The sequence below is a fragment of the Lycorma delicatula genome, chromosome 6 (genome assembly GCF_047948215.1).
Source record: "Lycorma delicatula isolate Av1 chromosome 6, ASM4794821v1, whole genome shotgun sequence".
Classification (NCBI taxonomy): domain Eukaryota; kingdom Metazoa; phylum Arthropoda; class Insecta; order Hemiptera; family Fulgoridae; genus Lycorma; species Lycorma delicatula.
In genome coordinates, this window is record NC_134460.1 from 2,942,859 (window position 1) to 2,963,543 (window position 20,685).

Genomic DNA, 20,685 nt, shown 5'->3' on the forward strand with positions numbered 1-20,685 from the left:
TGGCGGGTTGATATTTACCGGTGAAGTTTTAACTCGAGTTTCAGTGTCAATCTCAAAAAGCTCTGGGGAGTCGTCACAGTTGAAGAGTCTATTGAAGGTTTCTGCCAAAATTTCAGCATTTTCTTTATTGGTGTGGGCCATATTTCCTTTTTTTTCCTCTCAGCATAAGGGTGGGTGGTTCATATCTTTGAAGAGCCTGACCAAAAATTTTATAATAGTCTCGGGAGTTAGTTTTCTTGGAACTTTCTTCTATTTGCTGAATCAAGTTTTTTTGGGCTTGTCGTTTGGTTCCTCTTATAATTTTCTGAGTTATTTCCTTTGTTTGGTGAATTCATGGTTAGATTCTTCAGTTTTCTGGGTTTGGTGGTTGATCCAAGCCCGGTGTCGGTCTTTGAATGCTTTGTCACATTCTTCATTCCACCATTGGTGTTTGTTTCTTGGGTTTATAGGGGCTAGTTCTTCAGCTATTTCTTTCAGTTGGGATGTCAGTTCTTTTAAATTATAAGTTAATTTGATTTTTTTTTTTTGTTTCTTCAAAGACGGCATTGTTTATTAATTTATGTGGATCATAAGCTCTTTTGTTTTTAGGTTGGGATTTTTTCTTTTTATCCGGGGTGAGTTTTATTTTAACTTTAATTAAGTAATAGTCCGATCCAGTATCTGTTCCTCTCAAGACTTTTACATTATAAATCTCCTTGTGATAATTCCGGTCCATATAAACATGATCGAGTTGCCATTCCCCTTTTTTCCAATCTGGGTGTTTCCAAGTCTCCAATTTGTTTGGTTTTCTCATAAAATAGGTGGATTTTGAGATATTATGGTTTACTCATATTATGGTTTCTGCAAAATTCGACAAGTCTTTGGCCGTTCTTGTTAGTTTTCTTCTGGGCATAGTTTTCTTAGTTTTCTTCATTTTCCGATAATATCACGATATCTTTGTTCTTTACCAAATTGGGCATTAAAGTCCCCTATTAAAATCTTGGTATGGGTCTTATTTATGTTGTTTGCAGTTTGGTTAAGAAGTTCCCAGAATTTGTTCATCTCTTCTTTATCTTTTTTAAGATTGTTTTTGTCATTGGTGGTAGCATGGACATTTATTATGGTGTAGAATTTATTGGCTGATTTTAGGGTTAAGGTTGAAATCCTGGGCGAGTAAGACTTAAATTCTACGACTGAGTCAATTATTTTAAGATTGATTGCAAATCCTGTTTCGAACTGTGGTCATTTCTTCATCACACGTTTCCCGGGGCTTCCTTTGTAAATTCTGTAACCCTGAGATTCAAACGGCTCTTGATCGGTGTTTCTCATTTCTTGAAGTCCTGCGATTAGGATTTTTTGTTTGTCCATTATGTCTGTTAGAGTTTTTAGTTTGCCGGGTTGAGTTAGAGAATTAATGTTGTGAGTGGCAATGTAGTTTATTTGCTTGTTTTTTATCCTCAATTTTGAAGTTGTGTTGTTTTTGGGTGTTTCCAAATGCTCCGATTCATTATTATCTTTAAAGCAGCTGCCCACCGGATCCGAGTGCAGCCTTCTCTGGTATTTACCAGACGGTGGATTTTTTCTTAAAAGACCTTCCATATTTGACTTTCAAAGGCAAGTCAGCCTTGGGTGGGAATAAATTCCCGAGTTACAACTCTGGATGTGATCCAGAGAGGTGATTCCGATTTAGTTCACCAGTAGAAATCTCCACGTTTCTAACTGGTTATCCAGACTAACCAACGTATAGGCGCGAACGATTTTCTTAATTTTGAGATTTTAAGTATGGAGAAAAGTTTAAATCGGTTCCGGAATCATTTCGTCCTAAATAGTATGTATATATATATATATATTTTTTTTTTTTATATTATATTTATGGTTATTTTAATTCTGTTTATGGCTGTAATATTAATTTTAAATGTATTATAAGAAAATTTTTATCTGTGATATTAGTTGTAAGGTTTTTATCTTTAATTTTTTAGACCGTTTCTAGTTAGTTTTTTTTTTTATAAAACTTTTTATTCTGGGCAATGATAATGCAAAAGTATTTTTCACCCTAAGAAACATGTGTGCTAGTTTGTTTTTTAACTTATTATTTGGCTGCTGTGTTGATAGAGTTTGTTCTTGAAGTAAGAACTAATTCACAGATGTTTTCTTACTATTAAACAAGATTTTGTATTTTTATGTTGAACCAGCTGCCCTTTTTCAATCTAGGGATTGTTATCTCTTTTTGCAAATGTGAATTTATGCTTGAAAAGATAAAAGATAAATTAGTAGCCGTTATTAAAGTTTTTTTAAAATGAGAATGACAACCAAACAGCTCCACTTTTTTTTCTAATATCTCATGAAATATACAAAATAACCACAATATTTGCATTTAGCTGCAGTTTCCATTTGTAAGGATATTTAAAATAGTTTTGATCATTGATTATATTAAGTTATGAACAGTAATGACTATTGCATATGTAGAAATTAAAAAATTACATAAATTACACTCAGTTAATTTCTTTTACTATTGAAAGAATCTAAGTGATTCTTGTTTATTATAAATATCGTTAAGTATTTTTTCTTTTTTTTTTTATTGATTTTGTTGAAGATATTGCAAGGTGAGATAAGACTCATGTGAAAAGTTTAGTAAATAATTAAGCGTGTAAGTTTAATAAAGATTTAATTAACACAAAGAGACTTATTAAAATCATTGTATACAAGTTTAGTATATAAAGTCTGGGTTCATAATGTTTAAGCAACGGAGAACAACTACATGCTTTCACTGCTGGGAAGTGACTGACTGTCTCTCATAAATCGTCGCACTCCCCTCTATTCATCCACAAGAATCTCGAACAGATTTAAAACATACGTTATTAAATTATCATTCAGTCTGCACTTACATATATTATTATTGATTAATTATAATTATATTTGGTTATTACTAATTTATAAGTAATAATTTTTATTTATTGACTATAAATGTTTATTATTTTCATATTTTTAGTAGATTAAAAAAAACAAAGTTCTCAATTCAAACCAATTTTATTCAGAGTTTTAGATTTTTTTAATATTCTTTTTGGAAGTGGTCCACATTCTGTAAATTGAAGTGGAAGTTATAAAAAGATTTTTGAAAGTTACATCACTTTCGTAGAGGATTAAAGGATGTTATTTGTTATTATGCATATAAAATCTGTTTTTATAACTACACATTAACTACCATGCATTGATTTTCAATTTAAGAGGGTCTTTTCAGAAAAAAGCCTTTATTTTTAGTCAGTTAATGCATAATTTGACTATTTCATTTTTAAAAGCTTTTATTTAATTCGCTTTAGGAATAATCAAATCTTGCAACTGCTATATCTTTTGATCTATCGTATGAAAATCAATGAAATTTGGTACACATGTGTAACTTCGATGACAATATAGCACTACGGTGTCGGAATTACGGATATGACCTGCCCCCACGCGCTACCCCTATGCTAAATTCATGCATTTAGTTGAAAATTTTTATTTCTCATGAACTATCGTATGAAAATGATTGAAATTTGGTACACGTATGTAACTTTGATGTGTAAAAATAAATATTTTTACTTTTTTTTTAGTCTTAAAAAAAATACAAAAAAACAAAAAATATATTTGATTACATATAAAAAATTATTTTTTAAAAAAAGCTTTTATTTAACTAATACTAATATTAACATTTATAAAAAAAGGAAACAAATTAGAAAAACCCTCTAAAAAGTAAAAAATAAGAATTAAATAAAATTGAGAATTTTAAACAAAAAAATATAATATATTAACAAATATAAAAATGCACTGAAAAGTAAAAAATAAATTATATAAATATGTAATAAATAACCAATAAATAAATGTAATAATTATTAAATTTTAAAAATAAAAGTAATGAAAATATTTAGTTAAATAAAAGCATGGCGCAGTTTTTATAACAATGTTTTCGAATAAGTATTTATAGACATTTGCTGTATTTTGAAAGATATTTTTTGTTTAATGAGGTTGTTTAGTATATGTATATACTTTATTTTTCTGTAATAAAATAACTCAAGTTTTAATTCTTTGATGGTTCAAATTTGCACCGAGATGACCTTTAAGGGAGAGGTTCAACTGGAGAGGTTCCAGCAGACCTTTCCGCCTCCTCGCGTCGTTATTGAAAATGAAAATGAAGATTAATTGTTGTAAAAATAAATTTTGAGTTTTAAACAAATTATAAAAACTGCGCCATGCTTTTATTTAACTAAATATTTTCATTACTTTTAATTTTAAAATTTAATAATTATTACATTTATTTATTACATATTTATATAATTTATTTTTTACTTTTCAGTGCATTCTTATATTTGTTAATATATTATATTTTTTTGTTTAAAATTCTCAAATTGATTTAATTTTTATTTTTTTTACTTTTTAGAGGGGTTTTCTAATTTGTTTCCTTTTTTTATTAATGTTAATATTAATATTAATTAAGTAAAAGCTTTTTTAAAAAATAATTTTTTATACGTAAACAAATATATTTTTGTAATTTTTTTTGTTTTTTGTATTTTTTTTTTAGCTGATTTGTTTAGTAACCTATAACAACAATTCCAAAAGGAAGCACCGATTTGCAGACTCACCTGATAAGCTTTTTTTAGTATCCATTACCTTTTTGGTATCTTGGTACTGACATATTAGTCAAAATATTTTTGACAGCCTTGGCTCACAGTCAGTGGGGTTGTCTCTTAACATCGGATAATTTTTCTCGTATTTTTTTGCCTAGATTCCAGGTTTTGGACTGAAGCATTTATTGCAATCAGCATTTTTTACAAACTGCATTTTTTCAGGACCTACTAATATTTTAAATGAAAATACATTTAAATAAACAGCACTATGAGGATTAGTAGAAGATGCAAAAAAATAAGAAGACAGTAAAGATAAAAAATGAATAGATAATCTACAGGAATAGTAGCTTATCAGGATTTCAAAAGTTTGGCTTGAAATAAAAGAGAGCAGAGATGATGATATGGTGTCAGTCAGGATCTAACTTAAGTTTATCATTTGATTACATTATCATTTATATTAGAGGAAGTAAAATAAAATGAAATTTTAAAACAGTAATGAGATTGACTTCAAAAAATATACCAACAGTAAAAAGTAATAATCTTTTTTCTTTAAACTTTAACCCTACGAACCTGGTGGTGGAAAATTAAAAAAAAAGTTGAAAAACTAGAAGAAGAATTGAAAGAAGATTTACTGTTTAGTTTGTTTTAAGTTGGTTTTGTTATTTTTTTAAATTTATTAATATTAATAAAGTGTCTATCAAGAAAAATCCATTTAAATAGAAGGAAAATAGAACAAACAAGAAAAAAGACAAAGATAATAACTCAGTTATGTACAAATGAATTAAACAGTTTATCGTATTATAACCAAAAAAAATCACACAAATTGAATTCCTGTATCTCTGAAAAAATCTGAGTAATGAAGCTCATTTTTATGTTAATGGGGACATGAACAAGCAAAATTATCTATACTGTGCTACAAACAACCCATAACAAACCTGTCAAAAAATGCTCCATTTACCCAAACCCACAGTAGCCTATACTCAAATTGTATACCCATATTTGTTTGAAGATGATTATGGACAAGCAGTAACTACTACAGCAGGTTATTAAAATGAGAGTTTGGAGAATTTACAATCTCAGTTTAAAGAAATGGAGAATTATCAGCAGCGTAGGTTTTAACAAGTGGAGCTTCAAGCCACCTGCTCATACATCCCAACCTGGAGGGAAGACACTTTGTGACTTCCATTCGTCATCCCCCCCCGTTCAAAGCCCTGATGGGCTTTAATGGGACTTAACCCTCTAATTTTTCATATCTCATAGTAATAAGCCATGCCTCAGGATGCCACTGATGTAAATGCATCGGTAGACATTTACATGTGATTTATAAACTCAGCTTTTGCCTTCACTGCAGGCCTCATCTGGATATCTTAAATGTCCTGCATCATTGCCCTCTGAACTAGCTAACAGAGTTTGTTGAAGCATGAACTCCGCACCTAGTTCTACATTTTATAAAACTAATTCTTGTGTAAATGTCTCATCATTTGCTCACAGAACTTGTTGATTTACAGGACCTGTCTCTAAATTGTCTTCTTCCATTTCAGTAATATTCCCTGCCCAGGACATTAGATCTGTCAGCCAGTGACGTTTTCTCAGGGATACAACAAAAGTTAATTTTTTTCACCAGATCTCACTATAAACCGAAAGGGAAAATTTGCCACAAAATTAATATCATACCCAATATTTTTCAAAGTGTACTGTAAAAAATTTGTGCAGTGTCTGCAAGAGTGCATTGAGATGGGAGGAGGCTATTTGCAGCATAAATCTCAAATCATAGGTACAAAATCTCACAAATTCGCGCTTTCAAATTATGTATGTATCAATCTATATGTGTCAAACCATGTCAAATCATCCAGGTCATGAAACCTGTGGTCTCAGAATGCCATGAAAATCTTTTTATTTGCTCTATTTGCCACCCTTATTAACCATGTAAAATTTTATTTTGATATATTAAATACTTTTTAAGTAATTAATTTTTTTTAATTTTAAATTTAAAAAATTTTTTTTTAAATATTCGTTGTTTCCAATGCTTTTAGTGATTGTGATGTTGATTTAATAAAAAAACTCGTAACTTTGTCAATTTTCATCATATCACAATGGTTCTTTCACTAAACTTTTCAGAAAAATACACAGAATAAGGTAAAAATGCATTTATCAACTTATCTCTTAAATTCTGCAGTAAATATCAGCTCGTATTTGGATTGCATAATTTTTTTGAAGAAAAAGTATAAAAAGATTATAAAAAATTAAATTAAAGGATTTAAGAGCTAGTAGGCTGTGGAAGAAAATTTGTGGTTTTTTGACTAATAGTATTTTTTTAGCCCTTAAATAATACACATTTTACTTTCTGAAAAACACATATAATGTGGTTCATATACAAGATAGTGAAATTATGTTATGAAGCTTTGTGATCCAAAGTTGTTAAAATATTTTTGATACATCAGTTTATCATTGATTTTAAAATTATTATAATTATACTTATTATATTGTGTAAGTAAAGTAACATGAAAATGCTAGGCAACTGTGGCAACAAGAAAATGTAAAGAATAAAGATTAAGCAGTTGAGTCACCATTACTCTTTCCTTGTAGGTCTAGGCTTCATTGAAGTATGCTGCTTGTTCCAACATGAATGCCCCCCTCCACAACCCCAAACTACAAGCATAGACCTTCACTTATTAATTTTATTCAGACTGTGATTATTAATGAAAGTTTGTAAAGTGTATTTATTAAAATGTCTGCAAACCAGTCTAAACAGTGTTGTGTTTAAAAAGGAAATGGAACTGAATGCTATAAGTTGAGTTATACACTACAGACAAAGCTGGTCAGTATTAGAACATTGGAACAATCAGAAGTTATATTAAGTCTGAGGAGTGGGGTTAGTTTAGAACAATTAATTTCTGTTTGTGAGCATCATAAACCATTTTTCTTAAACAAATTTGAGATTACCAAAAATTCTGTATGGATCCATTCCAATCTCACAAGAAAAAAATATCAAAGTCTTATAATATCATAATAAGTTTGGAACTTCTCCAAAAAATTAACAATTTACAAAATTGTGTAAAATCAGCCCCTGGGGAGAAAATATGTTGTGTTTGTAGACAAAAAATTAACAAACATGACACAATATTGCATGATGAAAGTGAAATTGAAGAAATGGTCATGATAGTGAAGAGATAAGCAACTAGAAGTTAAATTCATGAATGAAAAATTTATGGGAATCCCCATTTAAACTTCATGGAATAGCACCACATAGCAAATCAAGCTATGCAAAGAGAAAAATTGAATCTGTCACTAATACATTAAAGTCAAAAGTAAGCAAGGTTTCTCAGAAAAGGAATTTACTTTAGCTGATGAACCTCCAATTGCAGTGACAAAAGAAATTGAACAAAAAGTAAAGGATATGGACAGACTAATAGACTTAATGAAAGAAAATGTTACCACTTAACAAAGTGAAAAAATACAAATTTTAACCCTAGTTCCTGTTTCATGGAGTAGAAAAAAATAAGCGAAGAATTCAATGTGAGTGAGTATACTGCACCTAAAGCCAAGGATATTCTTAAAGATAAAGATATAGTTGCATTGCCTGAGCGAAGAAAAGGACAACCACTCAATGAAAATATAATTAAGCTTGTCAAAAGCTTCTACCAAAGTGGTGAATACTCTCGAGTCATGCCAAGTGCTAAAGATAAGTATTTCAAAAAATGAATACATGCAAAAAGTTCTGTTAGAAAATTTGAATGAGCTGTAATCCACTTTTAAGTTTGAACACCCAGGTCTTAAAATTGGACTGTCCCAAGTTCTGCGTGCTCAGACCAAATTGGTGTATATTAGCAGGTACTGCTGGTACACATTTTGTTGGTGTCTGTACTATTCATGTAAGTGTTTCACTACTGCTTTACGCTTGGTTCAATTGAAGAAAACTACATTGAACTTAGTAGAGGTTCCTGGTTTCAACGAACTGTGCGAGACTAGCGCCTCTGGGGTCAGTGAGTGGTGATGGAAGAATTGGCATTAGCGTCCAGAACAACCAGCACTCTGATGCCCGGGAAACAGTCCAGAATCCGCCCCAACTTCGCCAACAAGTCATTGATACTCCATACAAGTTGGAAGTATCCCGACTCCAGTACAACATCGAGTACACCCCTTGTGACTCGCACAATGGTGAACTGCTTGTCAGAAAAATGAGGCATCTAGAAGACCCAACGAGACCGACCCAACCACGATCGCAGAGACCTAGTCCCCCATGAAATAACATCAACCCGTGGAAGCCGACCACCCAATCCTCGATTGTGCACGACTCCAGGACCAAGAGTAGCTTGAGGTCGTACTCCTCAAAGATCCTCATGGCTTCATTGGTGGCCACCTGGGAATTTTGCAGGTTTATCTGCCCCAGGTGCAAGTGTTCAATATGGTGACTACCATCCTCGAAAACTTCCCTCAATTCAGGCGTCGCCATTTGCCATATTATGCACGATCTTTACCTGGGCTATGTCGTGCGACTTGGATTGTTTGACCTCCACTTGGTGTCTGGCATCAAAGCCTGGCTGCAAAGGCACAAGGAGTGCACTTTGCAGGCGCTGTCATACTAAGGCAATTAACTGCCCTGTGCCCTGCAAGGGCGCAATGACCATACTTTCTCTGATTGTGCTCTTTAGTGGAGAGAGGTGTGACCAAAGCTTTGACATTTGGAGCACCAGAGTACTTCTGTACGGTCAGTGACCGTGCAAGAAGTCCACCCAAGGAACAGCCGGCCACCATGACCTGCCGGATCTTAGGCAAGGTCTCAATCACCCAGTGGCTCTTTGAGGCTTCCTTCCACCCCCAACTGCCGGACCACCCTGGTCTCCTTGAGAAAGTTCTCGACAGCCATATCCAACACAGGATTTTGGCTGTGTATCGCCTTGAGGATTTCGGGCTCCTCTGCCCTCGTTGCACTTGGTAAATCATACACCAATATTTGGGGCCTCCACTTGGCGAGCAACCTAGCCTTCAGCCTGTTCTTCTTCAGAATGTCGGCCTCCAGCAGCCGCTTCCCCTGCTGCTCACTTACAACCTCCAGGACCACTCCATGGTCACTTGTTTTCGTGACCCAGGAGATGTGGAACTTTTCTATCCACGGGTCCAGGACCTTCTTCAGGGTCAGCTCCATCATCGCAGATGAAGCCCCCGGACCAGGTATTACTGGGACCACCTTGACGGTGGCCCGTGTAATTTTGTTAGGCGACCCCTGAACTGGTGGCGAGGGACTAATCTGTTTAGGCCCAGGTGCATCTGTTACTGCAGCGAAGGAGACAGGCTTCTTCACATTTTCCACCCATTTTAAAGAGGCGTGGATCTCGCCAAGGACCCTCCCCGTTACTGGTTTGAACTCCATGACTCCATCCACCATCTGGTCCACCTTGTCCGATAGTTGATCAACGACTGAATCTAGGGCTCGGTTAGCGCCTTGGTAGCCCCCACTTTTCAATGACTGCTCAGAAACCATCAAGGCACACTCGGAAAGGTACAAGTCGACTAACTGTCGAAACTCGACTGAAATGCGTGACTCCTTCTTGGAGGATATTTTGGCCCAAGTGGACTGCATACCCTCGATCTGCCCGATCCCTTCAGATCTTGAGAGCTAGACCTCTGCAAACGAGGCTTCGCCTCAGAATCCTCCAGGACAGAGTCGACCACCTCACCGCTGTGCTCCGCCACCCTCGACTTCGCAGGGAGCTGCCTGTCAGCCTTGGCTCGCCCTCCACTGCCTTGCTCTCCCTGGACTATTCCAACTGAAGTTTTCTTCGCACGGTTCGACACAAAGGCATTGACAGGATTTTTCGTGCAATCTGCCGGTACATGAGAGGGTAGGGCCTCCCGCCTCGTGGAGACCTCGTTAGAGTACCATGGCCTCGGCGGAGACCTGCCCAGTGACTTTCTTGGGCAGGAAGGGGTCACTGGTAACCAAGTCCTTGGCTAAACCAACCAAGTCCTCGAGGCAATCTCCCCCGGATTGCTCCATAGCAGCTTACCAACAAGAGAATACACCAGCTGCACTGCCAGGCATTACAGCTGCAGTTTGAAAGAATCCTGTCACCTATCACAAAACAGGTGAGCGTTTGGCTTAGTTATTCCGAGCAAGGCCACCTATCCTTACGCAATCCTGCTCGAAACAGTCAAAGCTTAAAAGCTCCTACTATAGACCAATGGTGCACTTGAAGTCCTGAACAGGTGGTCAAATTGCTCTTATGACATGGGGAAGACCCCTATGGGTTACATCCTACAGGACTATTTATAGGGGGAAGTCAACTACCACGGCATCCTAGGGCAATTGATTTGCTGCTTAACGGTGGTTCCACGTGCCCTGCGGGTGCTTAAATAAAACAAAGTAGCCAAAAGGAAATGTTGGTATTGAGAAGCCGTTCTTTTTTCATTTATATTTTTTGTGTTCTATTTATTTTTAATTTTAATATCGGGGCCTTTTTCACCCTGTAAATGTTTTCAGTGTCTGTGTTTAAATGTTTTGTGTATTTTGGTGTTTTTAAATAAAATGTAAGGGCCCTTTACATCATTCCTTATGACAAACCTGATGGCGATTTAATTACTATTTTAAAGAATGTGATTAGGGCTAATGACTGTAGTAGTTGATGCCCATATAACAAAAAAAAAAAGCAAGTTGTTGGTGTTTTATTCAAATGTTCAAAACAGTTTTATTGTAAGAAACATTTTTGTAATTCCACTGACGTAACAGGTGTAAGTAACAAAGAGCCTACATCAAGACTTTTAGAAGACTTTGTAAGTTCCTCTTTAATTCACTGATTTTATTCAGTTTGTTGTATGTTAACTTTTAAAGTTTAGTCAAAATTAAATTATACACTTCAAGTCTTCATGTTTTAAAAGGTACTTTGTACAAATGATTTTATGTGATAAATTAAATAAATACAGTAAGTAATGCATATTTTATAAAGCCATAAATTGATTTATAGAATCATGATACTATCTTGAGTTGCATCGTATTAATGTGAATTATTTATCAGTTGTTTCATGATGTATTAAATGTATTGGCAATCAAATAACTACATATTTTCTTCCAGAACCTACTTGCTCATACTTTTAGGATTATATAAAAAAAAAAAACTTTGGTTACTGTAGTGCCTTTTATCTTAAATCGCATTTTAAAATTTTATATTTTTTCTTCAAAAAAATTATGAAATCCTGGTTTGAATTTATATTTACTGCAGGAATTTAGAGACAAGTTGCTAAATGTATTTTTACCTTATTCTGTATATTTTTTTTGAAAATTTTAGTGAAAAAACCATTGTGATATGATGAAACTTGACAAAGTTATGAGTTTTTACTAAATCAATGTCACAATCACTAAAAGCCTCGGAAACAACATATTTTTTTAAAAATGTAATAACTTAAAAAGTATTTAAGATTTTTTTTTTTTTTTATCTTCAGTCATTTGACTGGTTTGATGCAGCTCTCCAAGATTCCCTATCTAGTGCTAGTCGTTTCATTTCAGTATACACTCTACATCCTACATCCCCAACAATTTGTTTTACATACTCCAAATGTGGCCTGCCTACACAATTTTTCCCTTCTACCTGTCCTTCCAATATTAAAGTGACTATTCCAGGATGCCTTAGTATGTGGCCTATAAGTCTGTCTCTTCTTTTAACTATATTTTTCTCTTCTTTCTTCATCTATTTGCCGCAATACCTCTTCATTTGTCACTTTATCCACCCATCTGATTTTTAACATTCTCCTATAGCACCACATTTCAAAAGCTTCTAATCTTTTCTTCTCAGATACTCTGATTGTCCAAGTTTCACTTCCATATAAAGCGACACTCCAAACATACACTTTCAAAAATCTTTTCCTGATATTTAAATTAATTTTTGATGTAAACAAAATATATTTCTTACTGAAGGCTCGTTTAGTTTGTGCTATTCGGCATTTTATATCGCTCCTGTTTCATCCATCTTTAGTAATTTTACTTCCCAAATAACAAAATTCTTCTACCTCCATAATCTTTTCTCCTCCTATTTTCACATTCAGCGGTCCATCTTTGTTATTTCTACTACATTTCATTACTTTTGTTTTGTTCTTGTTTATTTTCATGCGATAGTTCTTGCGTAAGACTTCATCTATGCCGTTCATTGTTTCTTCTAAATCCTTTTTACTCTCAGCTAGAATTACTATATCATCAGCAAATCGTAGCATCTTTATCTTTTCACCTTGTACTGTTACTCCGAATCTAAATTGTTCTTTAACATCATTAACTGCTAGTTCCATGTAAAGATTAAAAAGTAACGGAGATAGGGAACATCCTTGTCGGACTCCCTTTCTTATTAGGGCTTCTTTCTTATGTTCTTCAATTGTTATTGTTGCTGTTTGGTTCCTGTACATGTTAGCAATTGTTCTTCTATCTCTGTATTTGAACCCTAATTTTTTTAAAATGCTGAACATTTTATTCCAGTCTACGTTATCGAAAGTTTTTCTAGGTCTATAAACGCCAAGTATGTTGGTTTGTTTTTCTTTAATCTTCCTTCTACTATTAATCTGAGGCCTAAAATTGCTTCCCTTGTCCCTATACTTTTCCTGAAACCAAATCGGTCTTCTCCTAACACTTCTTCCACTCTCCTCTCAATTCTTCTGTATAAAATTCTAGTTAAGATTTTTGATGCATGACTAGTTAAACTAATTGTTTTGTATTCTTCACATTTTTCTGCCCCTGCTTTCTTTGGTATCATAACTATAACACTTTTTTTGAAGTTTGATGGAAACTCCCCATTTTCATAAATATTACACACCAGTTTGTATAATCTATCAATCGCTTCCTCACCTGCACTGCGCAGTAATTCTACAGGTATTCCGTCTATTCCAGGAGCCTTTCTGCCATTTAAATCTTTTAATGCTCTCTTAAATTCAGATCTCAGTATTGTTTCTCCCATTTCATCCTCCTCAACTTCCTCTTCTTCCTCTATAACACCATTTTCTAATTCATTTCCTCCGTATAACTCTTCAATATATTCCACCCATCTATCCACTTTACCTTTCGTATTATATATCGGTGTACCATCTTTGTTTAACACATTATTAGATTTTAATTTATGTACCCCAAAATTTTCCTTAACTTTCCTGTATGCTCCGTCTATTTTACCAATGTTCATTTCTCTTTCCACTTCTGAACACTTTTCTTTAATCCACTCTTCTTTCACCAGTTTGCACTTCCTGTTTATAGCATTTCTTAATTTCCGATAGTTCCTTTTACGTTCTTCATCACTAGCATTCTTATATTTTCTACGTTCATCCATCAGCTGCAATATATCGTCTGAAACCCAAGGTTTTCTACCGGTTCTCTTTATTCCGCCTAAGTTTGCTTCTGCTGATTTAAGAATTTCCTTTTTAACATTCTCCCATTCTTCTTCTACATTTTCTACCTTATCTTTTTTACTCAGACCTCTTGCGATGTCCTCCTCAAAAATCTTCTTTACCTCCTCTTCCTCAAGCTTCTCTAAATTCCACCGATTCATCTGACACCTTTTCTTCAGGTTTTTAAACCCCAATCTACATTTCATTATCACCAAATTATGGTAGCTATCAATGTCTGCTCCAGGGTAAGTTTTGCAGTCAACGAGTTGATTTCTAAATCTTTGCTTAACCATGATATAATCTATCTGATACCTTCCAGTATCGCCTGGCTTTTTCCAAGTGTATATTCTTCTATTATGATTTTTAAATTGGGTGTTGGCAATTACTAAATTATACTTGTGCAAAATTCTGTAAGTCTGTCCCCTCTTTCATTCCTTTTGCCCAGCCCGTATTCACCCACTATATTTCCTTCCTTGCCTTTTCCAATGCTTGCATTCCAGTCTCCAACTATTATTAAATTTTCATCTCCTTTTACGTGTTTAATTGCTTCATCAATCGCTTCGTATACACACTCTACCTCATCATCATCATGGGCGCTTGTAGACGTTAACAATCGTTGTCGGTTTAGGTTTTGATTTTATCCTTATTTCAATGATTCTATCGCTATGCGTTTTGAAATACTCCACTCTCCTCCCTATCTTCTTGTTCATCACGAAACCTACTCCTGCCTGCCCATTATTCGACGTTGAGTTAATTACTCTAAAATCACCTGACCAAAAGTCGCCTTCCTCTTCCCACTGAACCTCACTAATTCCTACTATATCCACATTTGTCCTACCCATTTCCCTTTTTAAATTTTCTAGCCTACCAACCTTTTTCAAGCTTCTAACATTCCACGCTCCGACTCGTAGAATGTTATTTTTTAATTTTCTGGTGACCCCTTCCTTAGTAGTCCCCACCCGGAGATCCGAACGGGGGACTATTTTACCTCCGGAATATTTTACCAAGGAAGGCGCCTCCATTATTGCTATGTGAAAATGCAGAGAGCCACATTTTCTTGGAAAAAAAAGCAGTTGTAGTTTTCCATTGCTTTCAGCTGCGCAGTACTCAGAGGACTGAGTGATGTTGATACGGCCGTTTAAGTCGTCCTGACTCACGCCCCTAACAACTACTGAAAGAGCTGCTGCCCTCTTTCAGGAATCATTCCTTAGTCTGGCTCTCAACAGATACCTCTCCGATATGGTTGCACCTTCGGTCCAGCTACTCTGTATCCCTGAGCACTCAAGCCCCCTCACCAACGGCAAGGTCTCATGATTCATAGAGGAGGGTATTTAAGATATCAAAATAAAATTTTACACGGTTAATAAGAATGGCAAGTAGAACAAGTAAAAATGTTTCATGACATTCGAGACCGTAGGCTTAATTTTAATTTTTAGCTGGATGATTTTAAATGAACTGACTTTAGTATTTTTTTTTCAAGTATATGATAAGTATTGGATGATAAAAGATACACAAATAATATTTTGTCTAAGTTTAGAAGGAATTATAATCGGTAAACAAAATGTAAAAGTAGTAAAGTAAATGATTATTAAATTGTGTTAGATTGTACTATTTAATTTTTCAGGAAGTATCAGTTGAAGAATTTCCTGTCTGGTTAGAATGTGATCATCTTCAAAGTCTCGATCAATCTGAATTACATGATTGGGTCAAAGAAGGGCCAAAAGTGATGGTTATGGATTCATATAATGATTTCTGTGATCCAGATTTACTCAGTGACATTTTAGAGAGCAAGGTTGTGTTTTAATTCATACTTTAATGATTATCTAAATATGTTTTTAATTATAGTATAATTTAAATTAACCGTTATCAAAAAATAATTATGTACATTTACCCTAACCCTTCCACAATGGCCTTGTGTAAGAGATAAATGCAGTGTCAGTGTATGGAACATTACTGACAATTTATTGAATTTAGACCCAGTTAGCTAATTGTGTGTCAGTTGCATTTGCAACTAATCTTACAGTTACAGTTCATTAAAAATGGCAATGGAAGGGCCATTTTCAATGCCCCTTCCTCATAAGTCAAGTTCCTTCTATCAGTTGAGTAATGCGAACAGTTCAGTTGTCTGATTTAGATATTATTATTTTATAAGAATAAGTGACCGTTCTTTTTAGCCCAAGATTGCACATTTATAAAAAAACACAAGGATAAGTTTTTACCTAATTAATTTTATGTTATTTTATCTAATCTAAGTTCTTATTCAATTTTCTAAATGTAGATCTATACGATTCATACTTTGGGTTCCAGATAATGATCTGACAGACCATTATTGTATCTTAAAAATTCATTTTACTTTTTGAGGGAGCCCCAAGAGATGGTATTATTCTATGTATGGGAATATACATAGGTATAATAGATATTTAGTTATAACCTCAGTTTGCTATTTTATTAAGGCAAAACTTTAAAAAGCACACTTGATTTTGTTACAAAGAATGGGAATTCTACCCTCATGACTAGCAATGTTACATTTACCTGAGAAGCACAATGTGACAGTTTTATTCATATTTAAAGTTAGCTGCTTAATAATCCATTCAGTGAATAAGTTTTTGAACTGGTATCATACAATTTTTAATTCCTTTTAAATAATTTTGTTCAAATATAGATACAGTTATATCTACAAAAAGAATTACAATGAATGGTTCAAGGTTTTGAGGCAGATCATTAATAAACAAAAAAAGTAAGGGACTGAGAACAGTTCCTTGAAGTACTCTGTGTTATATATATATATGAGTGTAAATAAAGTAATGAGACTGGTTCAGAAAAACTTTATTTACCATCTAATTACACATGGACTATATCACCTTCGAAGTAGTTCCCTTGGGAAGCCACACAACACTGCAAACGGTTTCCTACGCTCCGTAGCAGTGTTGGAACTCAGAAACTAGAATAACCTTCAGATGGTTGGTTAAATTTTTTTTTATGTTTTCTACTGTTTCAAAATGGTGTCCTTTGAGGTGTTTTAAGTGGAGATCAGGAAAAAGTCACAGCGACTCAAGTCAGGTGAATAAAGTGGTTGAGGAACTGCAGGAATGTTTTCCATTTTTTGTGAGTTTGAGGTGTACCATTTCTTGCTCTGGTGTTTTGTTTCTGGTTCATACTCAAATATTCCAGATTCATCACCAGTAATAACATTTTTTAGAAAATCAAGATCAGTTTCAATTCACCCTAAAAGATCGCAGCACACTTCCACCCTGTTGATTTTCTGATCAAAAGTGACGTTTTTTTTAGGACCAATTTTGCACAAACTTTTTTCATGTCCAATTTGTTTGTCAAAATTTGATGGACTGGGTTTGGTTCAAATTCAATTGTTCTGCAATTATTCTGACAGTTAATCGTCGGTCATACCCTATCAAGACTCTGATTCGCTCAACATTGTCGTCACTTTTTGACATTAACAGTCTTTCAGAGTGTGGATCGTTCACAACTGATTCCCAGTCATCTGAAAATGTTTTAAACCACCTACAAATTTGGGTTCATGACAGAGCGCCATCTCTATATGTCCTTTACAATTTTGAAGAAGTTTCAGTTGCATTCTCACAGAGTTTAACACAAAACTTGATTGCACAATGTTGTTCATAATTAGTATCACTCATTTTTGTAATGCAAATTTTCTATCTTGAAAATTGTTTTAAAGATATGAATTATAACAATCAATAATAAGTTAAATTGAAGTTAAAAGTTGAATATATTATATTAAGTTAAATATAGAAATAAGTTAAAAATTGAAATTAAAATTAAATATTTATTAAAAGTTAAAAATTAAAAATTACATATATAGAAATATGACATCAATTAATAAAAGTATTAAAATTAAATAATAAATAAATAGGTTAGAATGAAATAAATATACGTGTGGTCTGGCTAGCCAATGTTGAGACAGTAATGTAACATGCAGTCGGTGCAAAAAGCTATTTTAACTTCACAACATTTAACGAAAAGCCAGCATCATAGTGTAATGCAAGAAATTAACACTATGATCTTTAACACAGTGTTTTTCCATTTATTTATTTCCATTCTAATATTGTTGACTTCTTGAAGAAATTCCTGTACTTTTGGGCACAGTTTCCCACCACAGGACAATGGCCCATCCACCCTCTGAGAAGCCTGTTGACATTTATAATGGGAAGAAATTCATATAATAGGACTAACTTAGTCCCTTTATTTGTTAGCCATGTGTTTATTCTAGCAGTTGTTAATACATAAAATTGTTGCATCCTCTCTACTACAGGGAGGTTAATATGAGGATGATCACCAAAATTTCAAAATCTTAGATTTTCACCATATCTCTGAACTAAATAGCATCTTCTAGATTCTTTAGTACTTTTAGAAAATGTAAATCGTTGACCATTTATATATAAATTTTAATAATTTCACTGGTCAACATAAAATTTGGAACTGAAAAGGGAGTAGACATTCTATATAGTATTTTTTATATGCTGAATTCAAATATGTATTCCAAAACAACCCATCACGTAACATTAAGTTACAATCCCTTAAATTTATTTATTCCATCATTCATGGAACAAACAATACAAATAAGTTAGTACGTCTGAATGTTTACTTATTCACATATGACTTATATTGTGATGCATGCTGTAGACTTGTATTTGATTCATAACAGTCAAATTAATGTCAAGCCAGATGTGTAGACAATTCAGTAAGTCAAGTAATGAGTAATTCAAAGTGATGAAATATTCTTCAGTATCAGTTCAGCTCTTGATATGATTTGCTGCTTTATTCTTTAATTGTGGTAGTGGTTTTATAATAAGTTTAGTAAAAGATTTTTATGACAGAACAACTTTTGGTATTATTTTACTGTACATCAAGAATTGTTAATTTGTGTGTGTGTGTGTGTGTGTGTGTGTGTGTGTGTGTGTGTGTGTGGGAGGTGATGGTGGTTATGTGTATGTGTGGGAGGTGATGGTGGTTATGTGTATGTGTGGGAGGTGATGGTGGTTATGTGTGTGTGTATATGCACTTGCACACGTGCATGCATGTGTATTGCGCACTGTGTTTTATTTCACTATATTGTGAAACAGTTTTAAAGTATTTTAAGTAATTAAGTATTTATAAATTAGAACTGAATTACATTTCAGTTTACTTTCTTCAATAAAACATTTTGAATTTTACAATGAATAAAAATCAGGCTTGTAAAAATTCTCCAAATATTTTTCGTTAAATTTGCAGAGAATTCACCACAAAAAGTCTACGAAAACCAGTATCGAATCTGCCAAAAGTGCCGCTTACAAACATTATTTTGGCTTTCCCTTGGGAGACCAAGATAAATCCTGGGCTCCACATGTAGCATGCATCAGGTTAAACTAACCTGCTGGTTAAAAGGAAAAAAGAGCATTTGCCTTTTGGTGTACCTATGATCTGGTGAGAGCCTACCAACCATATGATGACTGCTATTTTTTCTTAACAAATGTTACTGGTTTCATTTCAAACAATAAAAGCAGTATTGCATACCAAGTATTTTTTCACCTATGAGACCAATACTTTATGGTGTTAATTTGCCGATTCTGATTGCTCAAACTTCTTGGAAAGAAATTCCGCTCTACCGTTGAATCCTCAACTTCAATAGATATTAATTACATTCCAGAAGAATCTAATATTGAACCTCACCTCATAAGCAGAGCAGAGCGACCTAATTCGTAACTTGTATTGGTTGAAACAGCATCAGAATCTCCTAGGTTCATGTTTTAAAGAATGGAATTTATTTGGATAGTAAAATTTCAGTATATAGAAATCAAAACTAAAAAAAAAAAAATTTTAAATTCAAAAATTTTAAAAGCTATTAAGTATGATGATACTCATGGCAAATCATCGCTGACCTGAAAGCGATAGGGCTGCTTCTTGGTCTCCAGAGTGGCTTTACAAAATATATGTGTTTCTTGTATTTGCGTGATAGTCAGGCTACAGATAATAAATACTACACAGTTAAAGACTGGCAAAAAATAAATCGCCCCAGGAAAGGAAAATGTCAATATTCCTCTTGTCGAAGCAGATATTATTTTACCACCTCTAAACATAAAACTAGGCCGTAGGTAAAGATGGAGACTGCTTTAAATATGAAGCTGAGTTTTTTCACAATTAAGTGAAGCCAGATTAAAAGAGGAGAAATTCAGCGAGGGACAAATAAGAAAATTAATTCGTGAAAATATATCTGACAGCAAATTGAATCCTAAAGTAAAGAACTAGCAGCATGAAAGTTATTCAAAGATATTGTTACTAGTTTTCTTGGAAACAAAAAAGCTGAAAACCACAATCAGCTCATAAATGAGCTCTTAGTGGACTACAAAAATTTAGGCTGCAGAATGTCATAAAATTCATTTTTTACATCCTGATTTGGACTTTTCCCCTTTAAGCTCGAGTGATATCAGCGATGAACAAGGAGAAAGAATCCACAAGAATATATTGCAGATGGAACAACATTATCAAGAGAGATAGGATGAATCTATGATGAGTAACTATTGCTGGATGATAAAAGACGAGACTTCACTGAACACAAAAGTAAAATAAGGAAAAGTAATTAGGGTAAACGTAAATGTGTGCAAAATAAAGGTAGGAATTTTAATTGTAGTTATTATTATTTTTGAATTCTATTATTTAAGAAGTTTCTCAATATTTTAATGGGTCATAACTAAAGATCTGAGGGTGCCCTTTTTAAGATCTTTATGCCCTTTTTAGTGTT

The 20,685-nt window shown here is 33.7% G+C and overlaps 1 protein-coding gene across 1 annotated transcript in view; it reads left to right on the forward strand.

The window, feature by feature from the left end:
• The window catches only part of Cmtr1 (Cap methyltransferase 1), a 105,267-nt gene that overhangs the window by 12,517 nt on the left and 72,065 nt on the right, over positions 1 to 20,685 (forward strand). Inside the window, exon 4 of the mRNA XM_075367888.1 lies at positions 15,556 to 15,723. Within this exon, the coding sequence (XP_075224003.1) occupies positions 15,556 to 15,723 (168 nt within the window). The remainder of the gene's footprint in view (positions 1 to 15,555; positions 15,724 to 20,685) is intronic.